We start from the raw sequence: 15377 nt of genomic DNA, 5'->3' as shown, positions 1-15377 counted from the left end.
GTTGGGGATCAAAAACTACGTGCCTCTTTCTCTCTGTCGCAGTCCCCTACTTTCTGTTTTCAAGTTCTTGAGGTTAACTCTCTTTCCTCTCATTGCAGGTTTTCGATGTAGCCAGTCTTCCGAATGCTGCTTGAACGGAGGAAAGTGTGAACCCTATCCCAATGGAACAGAAATGTGCTCGTGAGTATGGAATGGCCCTTGGTGATGGACAGATGGAGCTAAGCTAAGCGTTGGTTCCGTTGGGTAGAAGAGAACTCTAATATTTATTTCAACATGAGGGGGTTGGGCAGGGTTTGATCTCTTGGCCTCTTGTGCGATGAGCCAGTTGGCGAAAAGGAAGAACTTCATATAATCCTAGAATAGTAGAGTTGGAAGGGGCCTATAAGGCCATCGAGTCCAACCCCCTGCTCAATGCAGGACACTTCTTCACACAGTGCATAGTTAAACTCTGTCGTATTTGTTTCCACAAGATGGAGTGATGGCTACCAACTGGGACGGCTTAAAAAGGGGGTTAGACAAATTCTTGGAGGACAAGGCTATCAACGGCTACCTGTCCTGATAGCTCTGTGCTACCTTCAGTATCAGAGGCAGTATGCTAGGTACACCAGTTGATGGGGAACATGGGCGGGAGGGAGCTGTTGCGCTCATGTTTGGGGGTTTCCCAAGGGCAGCTGGTCGGCCACTGTGTGGACAGAAAGCTGGACTAGACGGACCCTTGGTCTGATCCAGCACGTTCTTTAAGGTTGGAGAGTTCTGTGTTGGTACAGAGTAGGTGAAGGAACCTTTGCAACCCTTTCCAGTTCTGTGGGCAGATCAAAACAGGCTCTTGTTCTGAGGAGGAAGGTTTGACCCTTGGGTCCATTAACCTGGTTTGGAAGAGCCCAATAGCAATGGCGTGGCGCTGTGGATTCACTAGTGTTGGCATTTGCTGTGATTAAAAGGGGGCTCTGTCTCCAGACACATGCTGGACACGGAACTGGGACCTTGTGGTTCCGGGGCGTGTTCCCCCGAAGGTTTGGGGATGTGTGTCTCCTGTTTACTGTCGCAAACGCAGGTGTACTCAAGAGTATGTCATGAAGCGGTTCTAAGATGGGGCTGGGACGGAGACGTTGTTGTTCCTGCTTGAGGATGGCGGCTGTGTGAACTGAATGTGGGACAATCTGCACCTTGGTCTGATCCAGCATCAGGGCTCTTCTTGAGTTCTTCCGCTCGCCTCTCAACTCTTCCACGTCTTGCTTGGGAGTGTTTGGTGCAACTTGTAACTGCCTTGCAGCTGCGTCTGACCGAGAGCGACTACGCGGAGGTTTCTCGCCTGTTAGGAGCCACTGCGCGGAGCCCAGGCTTAAGGGGGTCCTCATGATCCCACTCCCTTAGCGGCATTCCTAATCCCAACTGTTGAATGGCAGACTTTTCTCTGTGCCGTTGGGGAATAATGCAGCCGAGGAGAGGCAGAAGACTGGGCTAGTGTGTCTGCTTCAGTTATTTCATTTTGCTCCCTTTTGGCGTCTTCTGTTTGCCCAGGGGAGAGAGCGAGCGAGTGAGAGAGGGAAACCTTCAGCAAATTAATCGAGCACATGAGCAATTTAATGGACAAAGGCAGGGGCTCCTTTGTAAGGCGCTAATGAATGCACGCCACAATTTTTTTCTGCCCGCAGAAGCCGTACCGACGCTTGACGCTCTAAATCTTGTTTTCTTTCATTCAAAGAATGACAGCTGGGATTCGGCCGAAATTCGGCAGCTATTGTTGAGGAAGGCAGATTAATGCTATGTGACTAATCGTGGAGGGCTTCCCAGAATGCATAACTCACTCCTCTTCCCCCCCCCACACCTCTGGTCTCCCCCCTACTCCCACTCCCCCCACCCCCCCTTTCTGGTCATTCTTTCTCTCACTCTTTCTTCATCTAAAAAGCCCTTCTTGTCTCCTTCTGATTTACATTGGATGTACAGATGGCAGTGGAATCTAATTAGGACTCGTGTGCGTATGTGTGTGTGTGAGCGCTCTCCCAAGGGATGAGGCTGCAAAGAACTTCCACTTGGAGGGCAGTGGTGGTGAAGGTGGTAGAAGAGAAGGCTTCCGTACCTGAGAGAAGCCTTTTCCAGTTACGAATTTCCTTCTGGTTTTATACGTCACCCTGGAAATGTCTGGACCACATCTGTGCAATTTTTTAAAAAAAGTTTATGACTTCCAGTGATCATTGAGGAGGCAAACGCTGGTAAGAGGACTCCTTCAAGGTCATTGAGTTCCTCCGAACCAACAGCACAAGAGGCATCAGAGGCTGGGGACATCTTTATTTGGGTTCCAAAGTACAGTTTTTTTTCTGTTTTGAAACCCCTCTGTCTTGGACTTGGGATCTCGGGATCTTCTTAAAACAATCTCACCACTTTGCCTCTGGGGAAATGAGTGTTTTGGGACTGTCCCACCGTGGCAGCCATACGATGAATGGGCAAGCTTGCCCCAATGGTAGCCATTTTGTGAGAGTGCCACAAACACCCTCTCAAAATTCCAAACGTGCTCACCAGCCCAGAAAGTTTGGGGACTCCCAGAGTTGGAAAGGGCCATTTAGGCCATCGAGTCTACACCCCTGCTCAGTGCAGGAATCCTGCTTCAAGCATCCCTGACAGATGGCTGTCCAGTCCCTGCCTGAATACATCCAGGGGCGGAGAGCCCACCACCTCCCTAAGCAATTGGTTCCATTGTCTGACTACTCTGGCTGTTAGGAAGTTTCTCTGATGTTACAGGATGGCAGATTTTGGCTGAAGAACAGCTTGTTATTTCACTCTTGGATGATGGAGAAGAGGTTGCATGACACAGTATGGAGTCCTCTTAACTTGATTGAGAATCTGACTTCCAACTTCAAAAGACAAATTAAAAGAGGCTTAAAAATAAGCTATTCTCCTAGTCGTCTACGGTGAGTTGGTATTGCATCCAGGCGACTTGGTAGGGAAACTTATTTATTTATTTATTTATTACATTTTTATACCGCCCAATAGCCGAAGCTCTCTGGGCGGTTCACAAAAATTAAAACCACAGTAAAACACCCAACAGTTTAAAACACAATTACGAAACTGGTAATTTACCAAAGTTGGTTCAAATGCACCGATATGTAGGTGTCACGATCCCCGTGACATATCACCCCAAAAGCCAAGATAAATGTCCAGCAATTGTGCACACAGTTTATCAGTTGATACAAAAGGAAAATGTATTAATATAGTTTAAAACGTGGAGTGTTTCAGCACAAGATGCCAGGTTCATTCACAATGCGGCAATTCCACCAGTTGGGTTCTTCCCCCCCATTTTTTTAGCTCCACACCTGCCCAGATGCACTAATGTGCATCGTTTGTGGCCTAAAAGAAGAAAAGAAGCAGTTTCTGTTTCAGAAAATATCTCCCAGTCTAGCTGCTTGTTGGGGTGACGCTTGCTCCCCATGGGGGATCGTGCCAGGAGTATTTACTATCCAAGCCCTGAGCTAAGGTCTCCTCTTGCATGGCGATTTGTGTTCTGTCAACCTTGCAAATCTCCCCAGAAATTCTCAGGCTTTAGAATCCAGATTGCAAGAACCCTATATTTTATATTTGATATGATATAAATAAAACGAACATTTGGAGTTGGCAGCCGTGGTTTTACGCCAGTCATCCGCGATGGTGGCTTCAGTTTTCTGCCAACGTGGTTTTTGTGGTCGTGAGTGTTAACAGCAGCTTTGCAAAATTCGGTCCCTCTCTTGAGAGGAGGATACTTTTTCCCAGATCACATGAAAAGGTTCCCTGAAGGATCGTGTAGCTTGTGCAGTGATGGGTACTAATTAAAGCTTGGCATGACAGTGTTTTTGGACTGGCACCCTCACCGCAGAAGAAAAGGGGCTGATTTATTTATTATTTTTGAGATTGTGGCGACCTGGAGTGGTGCTTTCCCAGGAACACCCTCAGTTGCTAGCTTAGTTAAAAGCAGATGGTACAGATGGGGGCTGGGTTAGAATTTGAGTGGGAGGCTTTAGGAATACCGGAAGGTGTTGATACTGAGTCAGGCCCTTGTTTTATTTATTTACTTTACTTATTACATTTATATACCGCCCCATAGCCGAAGCTCTCTGGGCGGTTTACAGAAGTTAAAAACAGTAAACAGTAAAAAAAAGTATACAAAATTTAAAACCATCAAAAACATAAAAACAACAGTATCCGTTGAAAAACAACAGTTCTGAGCTCCGTTAAAAAACAAACTTAGCGTTGTTAAATGCTGTTAAATGCCTGGGAGAAGAGAAAAGTCTTGACCTGGTGCCTGAAAGAGAAGTGTTGACACCAGGCGAGCCTCATTGGGGAGATCATTCCACAGTCGGGGGGCCACCACTGAAAAGGCCCTCTCCCTTGTTGCCCTCCTCTGAGCTTCCCTCGGAGTAGGCACTCGGAGGAGGGCCTTAGGTGCTGAGCGCAGTGTACAGGTAGGTTCATGTTGGGAGAGGCGCTCCATCAGGTATTGCGGTCCCAAGCCATCTAGCCCAGAATTACCGGCACTGACTGGCAGCAGCGGCTCTCCAAGGCTTCAGGCAGGATTCTTTCCTAGCCCTACAGGGTGCAGTTGGAAAAAACCCTGCCTGGAACCGTGGAGAGAAATTGCTGCCAGTCAGTGTTGACAATGACGACCTAGATGGACGAAGGACCTGATTGAGTGGAAAGCCGCTTCCTGGACGCCCGTGTCTCGCATGGCCGAGAGATTCCAGTGCTCCTGGCTTGCAGGAGAAAAAGGGGTGCTGACGAAGTTTTCTCCACTGCCTCCCCCCTAAGAAGCCAACCCTTTCATGCCATTTTAACAGCTATTTTTGACTACACCGGAAACTCGCCCTTAAAAGTCCTCTCTTGCTTTCTGTACGGTGTTAATGAGATTCAGAAGAGTTGCCATCCAGACTTGAAAGGTTTCCTCGCGTCCTTAGTGTTGGGTTCATAGCTCTTGTTGGGAAAAGTATCCAGGAAGAGAGTACAGAAGCGCAAAGGGCTTTAGGCTGAAAGCTTCTGGTGGCAAGACTTGGCCATTCACAGGCGCTGGGTGGGTGGGTGGGAGAGTTTTTGTGTTGTTTGTTTATTTGCTTCCCAAGCCTCCTGGAGCCGCTGGGGAGATTCCGCTCCGGAGTCCATTGTTATCTTCTTAAAGGGACAGAAGTTCTTGGCTTGAATTCCCCCTCCCCCTTGCGTTTTAACCTGTTGTAACTTCCATGAGACAATAACCGAGGTGGTGGTGGTGGTGGTGGTAGAGGAAGGAGGGGGGAGAATGAAAGACTTGCACCGGATAGGAAAAGGGTGTGGTGTGGAAATTGCCCGAGGAAGTCCGTAATCTGAGGGACGGGAATAATGGAGCAGGGATCTCACCACCTTGGGTTCTTTCGGTTTCCTGGTAGCCTTATTCTTGAAGAAAGAACAATTTGAGGGTGACGACCGGGGAGTCCCGTAAATGAAAACTAAAAACTAAAACGAGTATTTTGCAGCTAGCAGGAAACCCGCTAAATAGAATTGGATTTTCTCATGTATTCTCTGCCACATCAGTGGAATAAACAAATCAAATCAAAGATCCTTTGCTGTCTCGTTTGGGGCGCGCTGCGTGGGCTTTTGAACTACCTGCCTCTGCGGACTCCTTTCCACGTGCAGAGGGTTCTTCAGGGCAGGCGTGGTCAGACCTCAGGAGCGCAGGATCTATTTTGAGCATTGCTAGTCCACTGAACGGGGTGCTGTGCAAAATCCTGCCAGTGAGTGGCTGTGGGCAGTTATGGGGCGTATGCAGGTAAGGGTTACACCTGGCCCCGAGGTATGGCCATCAGCTTTGAACTTTTTAAAGAAGACTTTTGGATGGTGGTCTCGTAGGTGATGAAGGCAGCCTTGCTTTACTCAGAAGTAGTAGTCCTGGGGCCCTAGTATGCCCTACTCATTAACTCAGCATCTGGGGACAGGCTGCTCAGTGGTGAGAGACAGGTACCGCCCTGTCATATTCTCAGAGGTTGTTCCATCCTTCCCTAAAAGCAGAGGTGAGGCAGTCCCACCTTCTAGATTGCACAGAAGCTGGGAGACCTCCCAACGACTGGTCGTCTGATGATAGCGGGCATGGCCTGGGGAAGGGAGGGGCCTTCTGGTGAAGCTCAGGAGGGCGGGCTTTGCCCCTGGGCTGAGGTTCTGCCCCCTGATGTGGAACCTCATGGAACAATATGCCTGTGAACGCCCCCTAACCTCCTCCCTGATGCTTCTAAGGAAATTACTTGGATTGCTTTGCTCCAGCAAAAGCCTGGAAACTGGTCCCCCAGGGTAAGTGGGCTGGGCTAGGGAGAAGAGAGTGGGGCTACCCGGGGGATCCTGGAAGGCTGTAGACCACTGAAGAAGCTCTGCCCAGGCACCTCTTGCGTTCCCCGGCCGTCTGCAGCTGACGTTTGCCACCACCTGTCCCGATACTGCTGGGTTCCCTGTGGTATCAGAAATAGACCCTGCCCCTTGGGGTGACCAGCCAAGACATACTGTGAACTTGTGGCCTTATCCCAGGTGGGTCCATTGGCCCATCCCCACCGTTACTGCCTAGGCTGGCGGTGGGATGCTAGGAGCGGTACTCCCAGCACGACTGACTTCAGGTAGTCAGGACTTCAGGTATACTCTTGATTGGCAGGGTCCCTCCGGCGGAGAAGGGCCTGCCAGGGTCCAAACCTGCAGCCTTTTTGGCATGCAAAACCTAAAGCACCATTTGGACTCCGCTCTGTCGATGGGGCACTTGGGCGTCACGTGGGGCTGAGTGACCTTTACGGCAACCCAGCGCTGAACCGCTTGGGCAGCCGTTTCCCGGGCAGCTTCCCTAAAGCTGTTGCGCTGTAGACGACGACGACGACGACGGGCCCCTCTGGTTTTGCAGCGGGAGGAAGTCTTCTGCGGCTGCGACAGCCGCTGCAGCAAAACAAACCAAAATGGAACTCGAAAGAGCTTTTCATATCATAGTGCGAAGAGCAGGGTTTTTTTATATAGTAATGTCATCAAGTTGGAAGGAATCGCCTTGCCGTTTCTTAAATTCTGTTGTCGAGTTGGTATGACTGGTTTCTCTCTTAGAATCATAGAATAGTAGAGTTGGAAGGGGCCTACAAGGCCATCGAGTCCAACCCCCTGCTCAATGCAGGAATCCACCCTAAAGCATCCCTGACAGATGGTTGTCCAGCTGCCTCTTGAAGGCCTCTAGTGTGGGAGAGCCCACAACCTCCCTAGGTAACTGGTTCCATGGTCGTACTGCTTTAACAGTCAGGAAGTTTTTCCTGATGTCCAGCCGGAATCTGGCTTCCTTTAACTTGAGCCCGTTATTCCGTGTCCTGCACTCTGGGAGGATGGAGAAGAGATCCTGGCCCTCCTCTGTGTGACAACCTTTTAAGTATTTGAAGAGTGCTCTCATGTCTCCCCTCCATCTTCTCTTCTCCAGGCTAAACATGCCCAGTTCTTTCAGTCTCTCTTCATAGGGCTTTGTTTCCAGACCCCTGATCATCCTGTTGCCCTCCTCTGAACATCCCTGGATTCATTAGCCAATAACAAACCCTGGTTGACGATCCTGGCTTGTAATGCTAAGAGCCCTGGTTCAGACAACACACTAAGGAAGAACTTTTATATTGTATTTTATATTATGGTTTTATACTGTTGTTTTATACTTTGAATGTTTTTAATTTTTGTGAACCGCCCAGAGAGCTCCGGCTATTGGGCGGTATAGAAATGCAATAAATAAATAAATAAATAAAAACTTCTGGAACCAGGCAGGAACAGACTGACTCTGTGCACTAGTGCACAGCTCATTCCTATGAAGCCAGGATTCCAGGGAATTTCCATGCAAATGGAGCTGAAACGTTACAGAGACGTTAAACCGTATTTCAGCATGCACCATACCTGGGTCCCTTCAACAAGCTAGAGTTATAAGCTAAGAACAAACCGAGATTTCTGGCTGGCTCGTTAGGAGAGAAACAAGCCAAGATGCCCATTCAAATGTCACGCTAAACAAACCAGAGATGGAGAGTCCTGGCTTGTTTGGCCCACTCTAACAGGGGGAAGGAGCTGAACGGGAGCAATTCATGGGTGAGCATCAGCTTGCAATGTGTTCACTGCAAACCAGAATTCAAAACAAATAAATCAAAACGCTTTATGTGCTGTGATGTGCAGACCGGCCCACTGAGCAGAGAGAAGGTTCAGAGTCCATTAAATAAATCGATAACAAAACAACAAAAAAGAGTGGTAGTAATTTGTTAAATTGCAAGTTTATCCTTAGCTTCCATCAGTAGCTTTAGGCCAACGTGAGTTCTGGGTTTGCATGGGAATGTTCCAACTGGATTTCTGAGCCACTTGGGTTGTATGTGTGTGCTTTGTAACTGCGTGTGGAATTTGACTGCTGCCTAATTTCAAAAGAATTGACACCCGTTTGAGAATCTTGACAGGCCGCGGTCCTCTTTCCGAGGGCTGGGGAATGGTATGTGGACGGTGGGGGTGGTGAGACGCTGCTTTATGGCCTTGTCGCCTTTCGCTGCTAGCAGCCGTTGGGAGTTTGCCGTGCACAGCTGTCCTTGGAGGGGCGCGCACCTATTTATATGCTGCCGCTCTTTGGAGCACAGGACCCACAAGTCCACTGAGTTCAGAAAGGGCCTTTGGGACTGGCTAAAACGAGGAAATACAAAAACAAAAACTGCACTTTGAAAAGCTGAATTCTGCAACTTTTTTTTCTTTTTAACTTACAAATTAAATGACAAAAAACAAATTAATCTTATACGTAAACACAAAGTAGTAGTAGTAATAATAATAATAATAATAATAATAATAATAATAATAATAATGTGCACCCCACCCCCAGGACCATTATTCTACTTTCCAAAATTGTAATGACTCTTGTGAAGGTGTGCCCCCTTTCCCCTTTATTAAAACAAACTCTATAATCTCCATATCTCTTCAAAATAATCTCGACTCAATAATCCTTTTTTAACTTTAATACAACACGTTAACTTATCATTGATAGCAATATTCAATACTTCTTTATACCATTCTTCTATTTGATAATCGCCTTGCCTCTTCCATTTTCGGGATATCATTAATCTCGCTGCTGTCAATAAATTTGTTATTAAAACTTTAATAGCTTGCGTGCAGTTAACCTTATCATAAATTGACAACAATGCTGTACTTGAATTCTGCAACTTGTAGATGTGACTATTTATTACATTTCTCTCCCACTTCCCCAATGCAAATCTTCCTGACTGAACATCTGAATTCGAACCTCCGTGGTTAGAGTAGGATGGAATTTCGTTTCAGTTTTGTTTTGATAAATATTTACCAAAATTCACAACTTTCTCCATATTTTGGACAAAAAGAACTTGAGATTAAAAAAAACAATCAAATGTGGGAGAAACCAAAGCTAATAGACAGGGCTTTGTGGGCCTTGATCTTAAAAGTTTGGCTACTGTATTCAACCATATCAGTACTGAATTAGATTTGCCACCTATTTTTTTTCCTGTCAGGCTTCTTATCTTTAAGAGGTATAGGTACATCACAAGTACATCACGGTTCTCTTTGTGATGGGAATAGTTATGCCTGTTGAATTTGGCTGCATCCAGATGGGTGAGAATTTCATTTCAGCTTGTTTTTGATAAGAATCTATCCAAATCCTCAAAGTTATTGTATTCAGGAGAGAAAGAACTGGAGATTAAAAACAAACAAACCATGCATGTAGCAGTAAGTGAAACTGACACATTTGTGCATCCTTAGGTTGAAGCCCCAAACTACAGAATTGCTGCGGAAGCCTGGCTTGTGATGGAACTTAAGCACTTCTGAGTTTATATTACTTATTTATTCCCCTGTTCATAGGCTAGAAACCTGCATGAAACATAACGATCAAGTAGACAACATTAAAATTATGACTCTAAAATCACAATCCTATTATGAAATACAAAAAAACAACTGCAGACTCAGTCAATCAAAAAACAAGCAGAGTACTTGTCTGTATCACAAAAGCCTGCACAAATAAATAGGTCTTTAACGTGCCTAAATGACAACAGCTGAATTTCTGCAGGAAGCGAGTTCCACAGCCAGGGTGCCCCCAGTGAAAAGACCCCGCCGTGTCTGATAGCCCCACGAGCCAAATTCTCCAAGGGCGCCATGAACAAAGCCTCCCAGGTTGACCGCAGATTTCGGGATGTCTGGTATTGGGGAAGGTGGTCCTTCAGGTACCTGAGCTGATTAGCAAATTGCTTTGGATAGCGATGGGATTCTGACAGAGACCTTTTGCTGATGGAGAGCTCTGGATTGAGATCGATGTAGGGGCCGGAGAGGATCTTTAACTTATCGCCAGTTTTCAATTGTTGCGCCCTCTTCCTGGCGAGGACCATCTCCCTCAAATCTCTTTACCTCTCTGTTCGTTTGTTTTTTAAAGTTCCCTCTGAAACGTTTTTGCATGTGGTTGTCCAAGTTGGCTTTTTTATACCCAGAGAAAACCAACCGCTGCTTGCACACCCGGAGTTGGGGAAAGTCCCATATTTCGCCTGTGTCAGCAGCTATTCTCCAAGAATTTTAGATGGTGATGATTTTCTTTTCTATACCGCCCTGTAGCTGAAGCCCTCTGGATGGTTTACAACAATTCCTAAAAATACAACGTAATAAAAACAATCTGAAATTTTTAACATAGAAAGATTAAAACAATGTAAACAGTTAAAACCAATTTAAATAAACAATGTGGTGTTTCTCTCTCAAATAGACCTGTTCTAAATCAGCAGAGATAGACAGAGTAGAGGGCAGGTCTTTACTTGGTGCTGAAAAGATGACAGGGGGCCTGAATGGGGAGCTCATTCCATAGCCGGGGGCCACCACTGAAAAGGCCCTCTCCCTTGTTGCCACCTTCTGAGTTTCCCTTGGAGGTGGCGCTCAGAGGGGCCCCCTTCAGATCTTGATTAATGTGGCAGGCTTCAGTGTGGGCCTGTGGGCATAATGCGTTTCTCATGGAACTCTTGTGTGATAACAGGAGTGTTGGACCACGTGTGTCTGAGGGGGTGATAATGTATATTCAGAGGTCAGGGCCGTAATTCATACCGAGACGTTAATGCATGGGCCCCTACAGAGGGTGCGATGCAATCTGTGGTGTCAACAGCCGAGATCCCACGTTGGGAGAGCGTTTTAGTGTTTATGCAGTTGGAAGTTGTTTGTCAGCTCTCAAATGGGCAAAATGTAACCTGACCCATTGGGGTCAACGATCGAGGCATTCAACCGGTGCAAGTCGGCAAAGATCCGCACACCAAATGGTCTCCTTGTCTTCCTGCAGAGCATTCGACCCACAAACATGTAAAGTTGGCTTAGGTTACAATCCAGTTCATGTTTAGACAGAAAAACGTCCTAGAATTCAAAGCATTCACCAGAAGAGCCCTGAGGCTGGATCAGACCCAGGGTCCATCCAGTCCAGCACTCTGTTCACATAGTGGCCCACCAGCTGTCGTCCAGGGACCCACAAGCAGGGCACGGTGCAACAGCACCCTCCCACCCATGTTCCCCAGCACCATGCTGGCTAAGGAATGCTGGGAGTCTTAGGACTTTTTCTGTCTAAAGATGCATAGGTTTTGCCTAGATTAGATTGACTGGGTTCACACAACATGCTAACCCACAGTTCAACAAACAAGCCGCGGTTCAACCACAGCCTACATTCAACCACTGTGTGGGGGTTAGTGTGTTGCATGAACAGCCCCACTGAGGGAGAAGAAGGCCAAAGGAAGAGAGGCCAGAAATGAGGGTTGCCGGAAAAGAGCACAGAGACGTGAGGAGCGGAGTTTCTGAAGAAACTGCACAGGGCCAAAGGTGAGGAGGGGCTGTTTTCTGTCGTGGGAAGGGGAGAAGGGTTGGTCAAGAGTCAAGGGTGTCTGGAGGAAGTGGGGACAAAAGTCGGTGGCGGCCGAAGCAACAGGAACCATGGCAAACAATTGGGGAGGGGGGGGAGGCAGCGAGCTGAAGAACGAGAGAGCCGAGCCTGGCGCTGGGCCCCTGTGTGGCGTTGCTCCATCCCTGGAGATCGAAAGGGCTTTGTGCTCCGGGCAGGAAGGAAATGGGCCGGGCCGGGAGCTGAGCCTCAGGGAGCCGGGGCCAGAGTCAAACCCTTGAGTGAGACATGCGGCCAGCCAGGGCGCCTGTAGCAGCTGCAGAGACCGGCCAAATGGACGTGGGATCAGTTTTGTTGACAATCGATACCCAACCTGGTGTTGTCCAGATGTGCTGGCTTGGGGATTATGGGAGTTGTAGTCCCAACACATCTGGAGCGTACCAGCCTGGGGGAAGGCTGTGTTAGAGCAAGAATTACACAACTATTTAGAACGATGAAGACCCATCTGTGTCTTGATCTCCCCCCCCCTCTCTCCCTCCTCATTTTTGCTTGCCTGAAGCTATTCACGGGTAAAGTTAGGGAAAGTTACAAGCAATTAATATCACGGATATTGTTTGGACATCTCTATTGAATGGTCTAGGAAGGTGGCGAGGCGGGATGGGGGCGGGGAGTCAGATTTTAATGGGCAAGTTTCATGCTCGGTTTAGTTGCAAGAATGTGTAGGCACGTAAATCAGTGCCTCCTTAACAGGCATTTTTTTCCATGTGCTTGCATGCCCGGTTGCTTGTTAACCTGTTTCCCTCAACACGAACCCCTCCCCACCTCCACGTGCGCATGTGCACATGCACACACACACACACACACACACACACACACGCACACACAGAGAACGTGAGAGATTGGGATGCTATTTATACATGCCGTGGATTTGCACCTTTTTATGATGCCGAAACGGCATTCCCTCTCCCCTGCCGGTTGAGCAGATCCGGGCTTGTGACGAGAACGTCTTGCAGCTCCGGAGCCTTGCCCTGTTCAGGAAGGAAGAGGTCATTTATTGTAACACTCATCCATCTCTGCAATCGGGGATGTATTTATAGAGCAGTTTTGGTGTACGCTGAACAGAAGCCAGAAAGGCAGGCCGCTGCTCCCAAGGCACTTGCAACCTAAATTGCAAAACTGGTGGGGAAAGACGAGAGACCTGCCGTCTCTCCTAGGACCCTTCCTGGGTTTTAAAATCTTCAGGGGAGGCTCTTCCCTCAGCCCAGCCACCATCAGAGGCACATTTGGTAGAGACATGAGAAAGGGCCTTTTCGGTGCTTGCTCCCGCTCTCTTTCCGCTGGCAGGCAGGCAGGCAACTATGTTTTTATTCTTAGCTCTGCTTTAACACCTGGATGTGACTCTTCTTCAGCCCAGACAAGAGGTGGGTCATGAGGCTGGAGCAACGACAGAAAGCACGAGGAATTTTTCGTTTTGTTTCGCAGCGTGGGCTGCAGCTTTTGATAGGATGCTTTCCTAGAATGCCGTCTAGGTCTCCAGTTCCAAGGTACCTAGAATAGCAGAGTTGGAAGGGGCCTACAAGGCTCTTTTCTTTCTCTGTCCCAGTTTAGGTCTTGCAAAACCTTTCAGAGCAGGAGTGCACAATCTTTGGCCCACTTGCAGTCCCAATCCGCCCCTCTGTGGTTTCCCAGATAGCCACGCCCCCTTTCCACCCTAACCACCAATAATTTGGCGGTTTCCTGTCCTTTGAGCCGTCTCTCCCCCCACCCACCCCAGTTCTAAAAGGTTGAAATGCCTCTCCTAAGAGGCTTAGTGACTGGCAGCGGGAGTTTTAACTTAAAAAATGCTGGTGCTTTTGGCCACACCCCTTGTTCCTTTGGCCACACCCACCACTAGAATGCGGCCCCCGAGAGCATCTCAGAAATGGAATCTGGCCCTCCTCGGGCTAGACGAGGTCTTGCACCCCTGTTTTAGAGGGCGTTTGAGAGAGAGAGAGAGAGAAGGAGGCTCCAGGCTTTTGCCGGCTCAGGAGAGTGAACGCTGCAACAGAACGGCCCCGGAGGGAAATTGTGAGGGAGTCCAAAGAAGGCCCCCCCTCCCCCAGCCACGATTAGAAAGCTGGATGCCGGCCTCAGAGTCAAAAGGCAGGGGTGACAGACAGCTTTTCCGCGGAGCCTGTTGTTCCTCACAAAAGGTGGGTTTCTAAGAGACCGTGGAAGAATGCCAGGAGCAGAAGTGTCTCCGTTGTCTGGGCTTGGTCAATAAGACCCTGTGTTGACATTTGGGCTTTTGCCGGTAGAAGACCGAGGCAGAGGCTGATTCCTCGGTTCGGTTTGGGAGCGGCTAACCCTATCCAAGCCCCAGTGGGAATTGTTTTATCTGCTCTTGAGTTTCCGTGTGCTGTTCTGTTTTAGGAGGAGGGAATATTATAATTCCCCACACACACACCTAAACCAACCAGATGTTTCTCTTTAGAAATGTTTGAAAGCACTCTGGATTCTTATTCTGTTGATTCCCCTTCTTGCCATTTGGACAGCCGAAAAGATAAAGCAGAGTTGTTGCAAATGCTCCCCCCTGCCCCGGTTGATGGTAAGGTTGGTGCGGCTTCTGAGTCATCACCTGCTGCTGAGAAGTCGGTAGCCTTAAACAATCGGTATGACCAAGGTAGTTTCATTTTCTTAGAGAAATGTCATCTCTCCATAGGCCAAATATTAACCACTGGTATTGCGGTCTCAAAACAGAGCATCCCCGCTGCCCCACCACATTGCAAAGCCATCGACGAGATCCACCATGTTACCAATGTGTCCCCAGCCTGCACGGAGGTCCATAGAGCCCCTGCGAAAGTTAAGGAACTAGAACTGCGTGGAACCCAGAATTCTGCCTCTGTGGACACGGGACCGTGGCTTGTTGCTTCTGGTATAAGGCGGGATCTGTGAGACAAGAACAAACTGTGGTTTATGATCCTGGCTTGTAAAAAGAGCAACAAGTCAGGATCACGCATTTGGACAGTCTGCTATGCAAATAATTTTGCATTAAGTGCTAGAATTGGCAGCTCCTTTCCTTTCCTTTAAAGCAAACAAACCAACAAGCTATAATTCTCAGGATTTGAAAATTCGGAATATACAGAGTTAATTTTAAGAGACTGGAAAACAAGAGGTCCTTCTTAGACTTCTCTGAGGGGTGGATGCAAATGCTCATTCACAATCCCTTCACTTGGCAAAGCAGCATTTCTATTGTGAATGGAATTTTGTAGATGTTCCATTGAAAAAAAACAGTTCCTCTCTTTCTCCCATTCAGAAATAGATGAGATGTGGTTCCTTTTTTGTCAGCCGGATTGCACTGTCTTTCGTTACAATAGGGGCTCCCATTCCAAAACTCTGTTGGCCAACATCTGCCCACATGGCAGCTCAGGGCTTTTGTTCCACGCAGAAAGGAAGAAAAATGATTCCACAAGTAACACAGAAACCAAAAATAAATTTTTAAAAAATCAAGCTTGCAGCGTAAATGGTATAGTTTGACATCCTCGTGGAATGATTTTACTTTGTTTGAAGA

The 15377-nt window shown here is 47.9% G+C and overlaps 1 protein-coding gene across 1 annotated transcript in view; it reads left to right on the top strand.

Annotated features, from left to right (window-relative positions):
- NOTCH1 (notch receptor 1) overlaps positions 1-15377 on the top strand; it is an 86643-nt gene that overhangs the window by 7851 nt on the left and 63415 nt on the right. The window contains exon 3 of the mRNA XM_063144998.1: positions 99-180. Within this exon, the coding sequence (XP_063001068.1) occupies positions 99-180 (82 nt within the window). The remainder of the gene's footprint in view (positions 1-98; positions 181-15377) is intronic.

Source organism: Elgaria multicarinata, chromosome 19 (genome assembly GCF_023053635.1).
Source record: "Elgaria multicarinata webbii isolate HBS135686 ecotype San Diego chromosome 19, rElgMul1.1.pri, whole genome shotgun sequence".
In the NCBI taxonomy this organism is placed as follows: domain Eukaryota; kingdom Metazoa; phylum Chordata; class Lepidosauria; order Squamata; family Anguidae; genus Elgaria; species Elgaria multicarinata.
The sequence above is the reverse complement of the archived record's forward strand: the minus strand, read 5'-3'. Positions and strand labels throughout refer to the sequence as shown.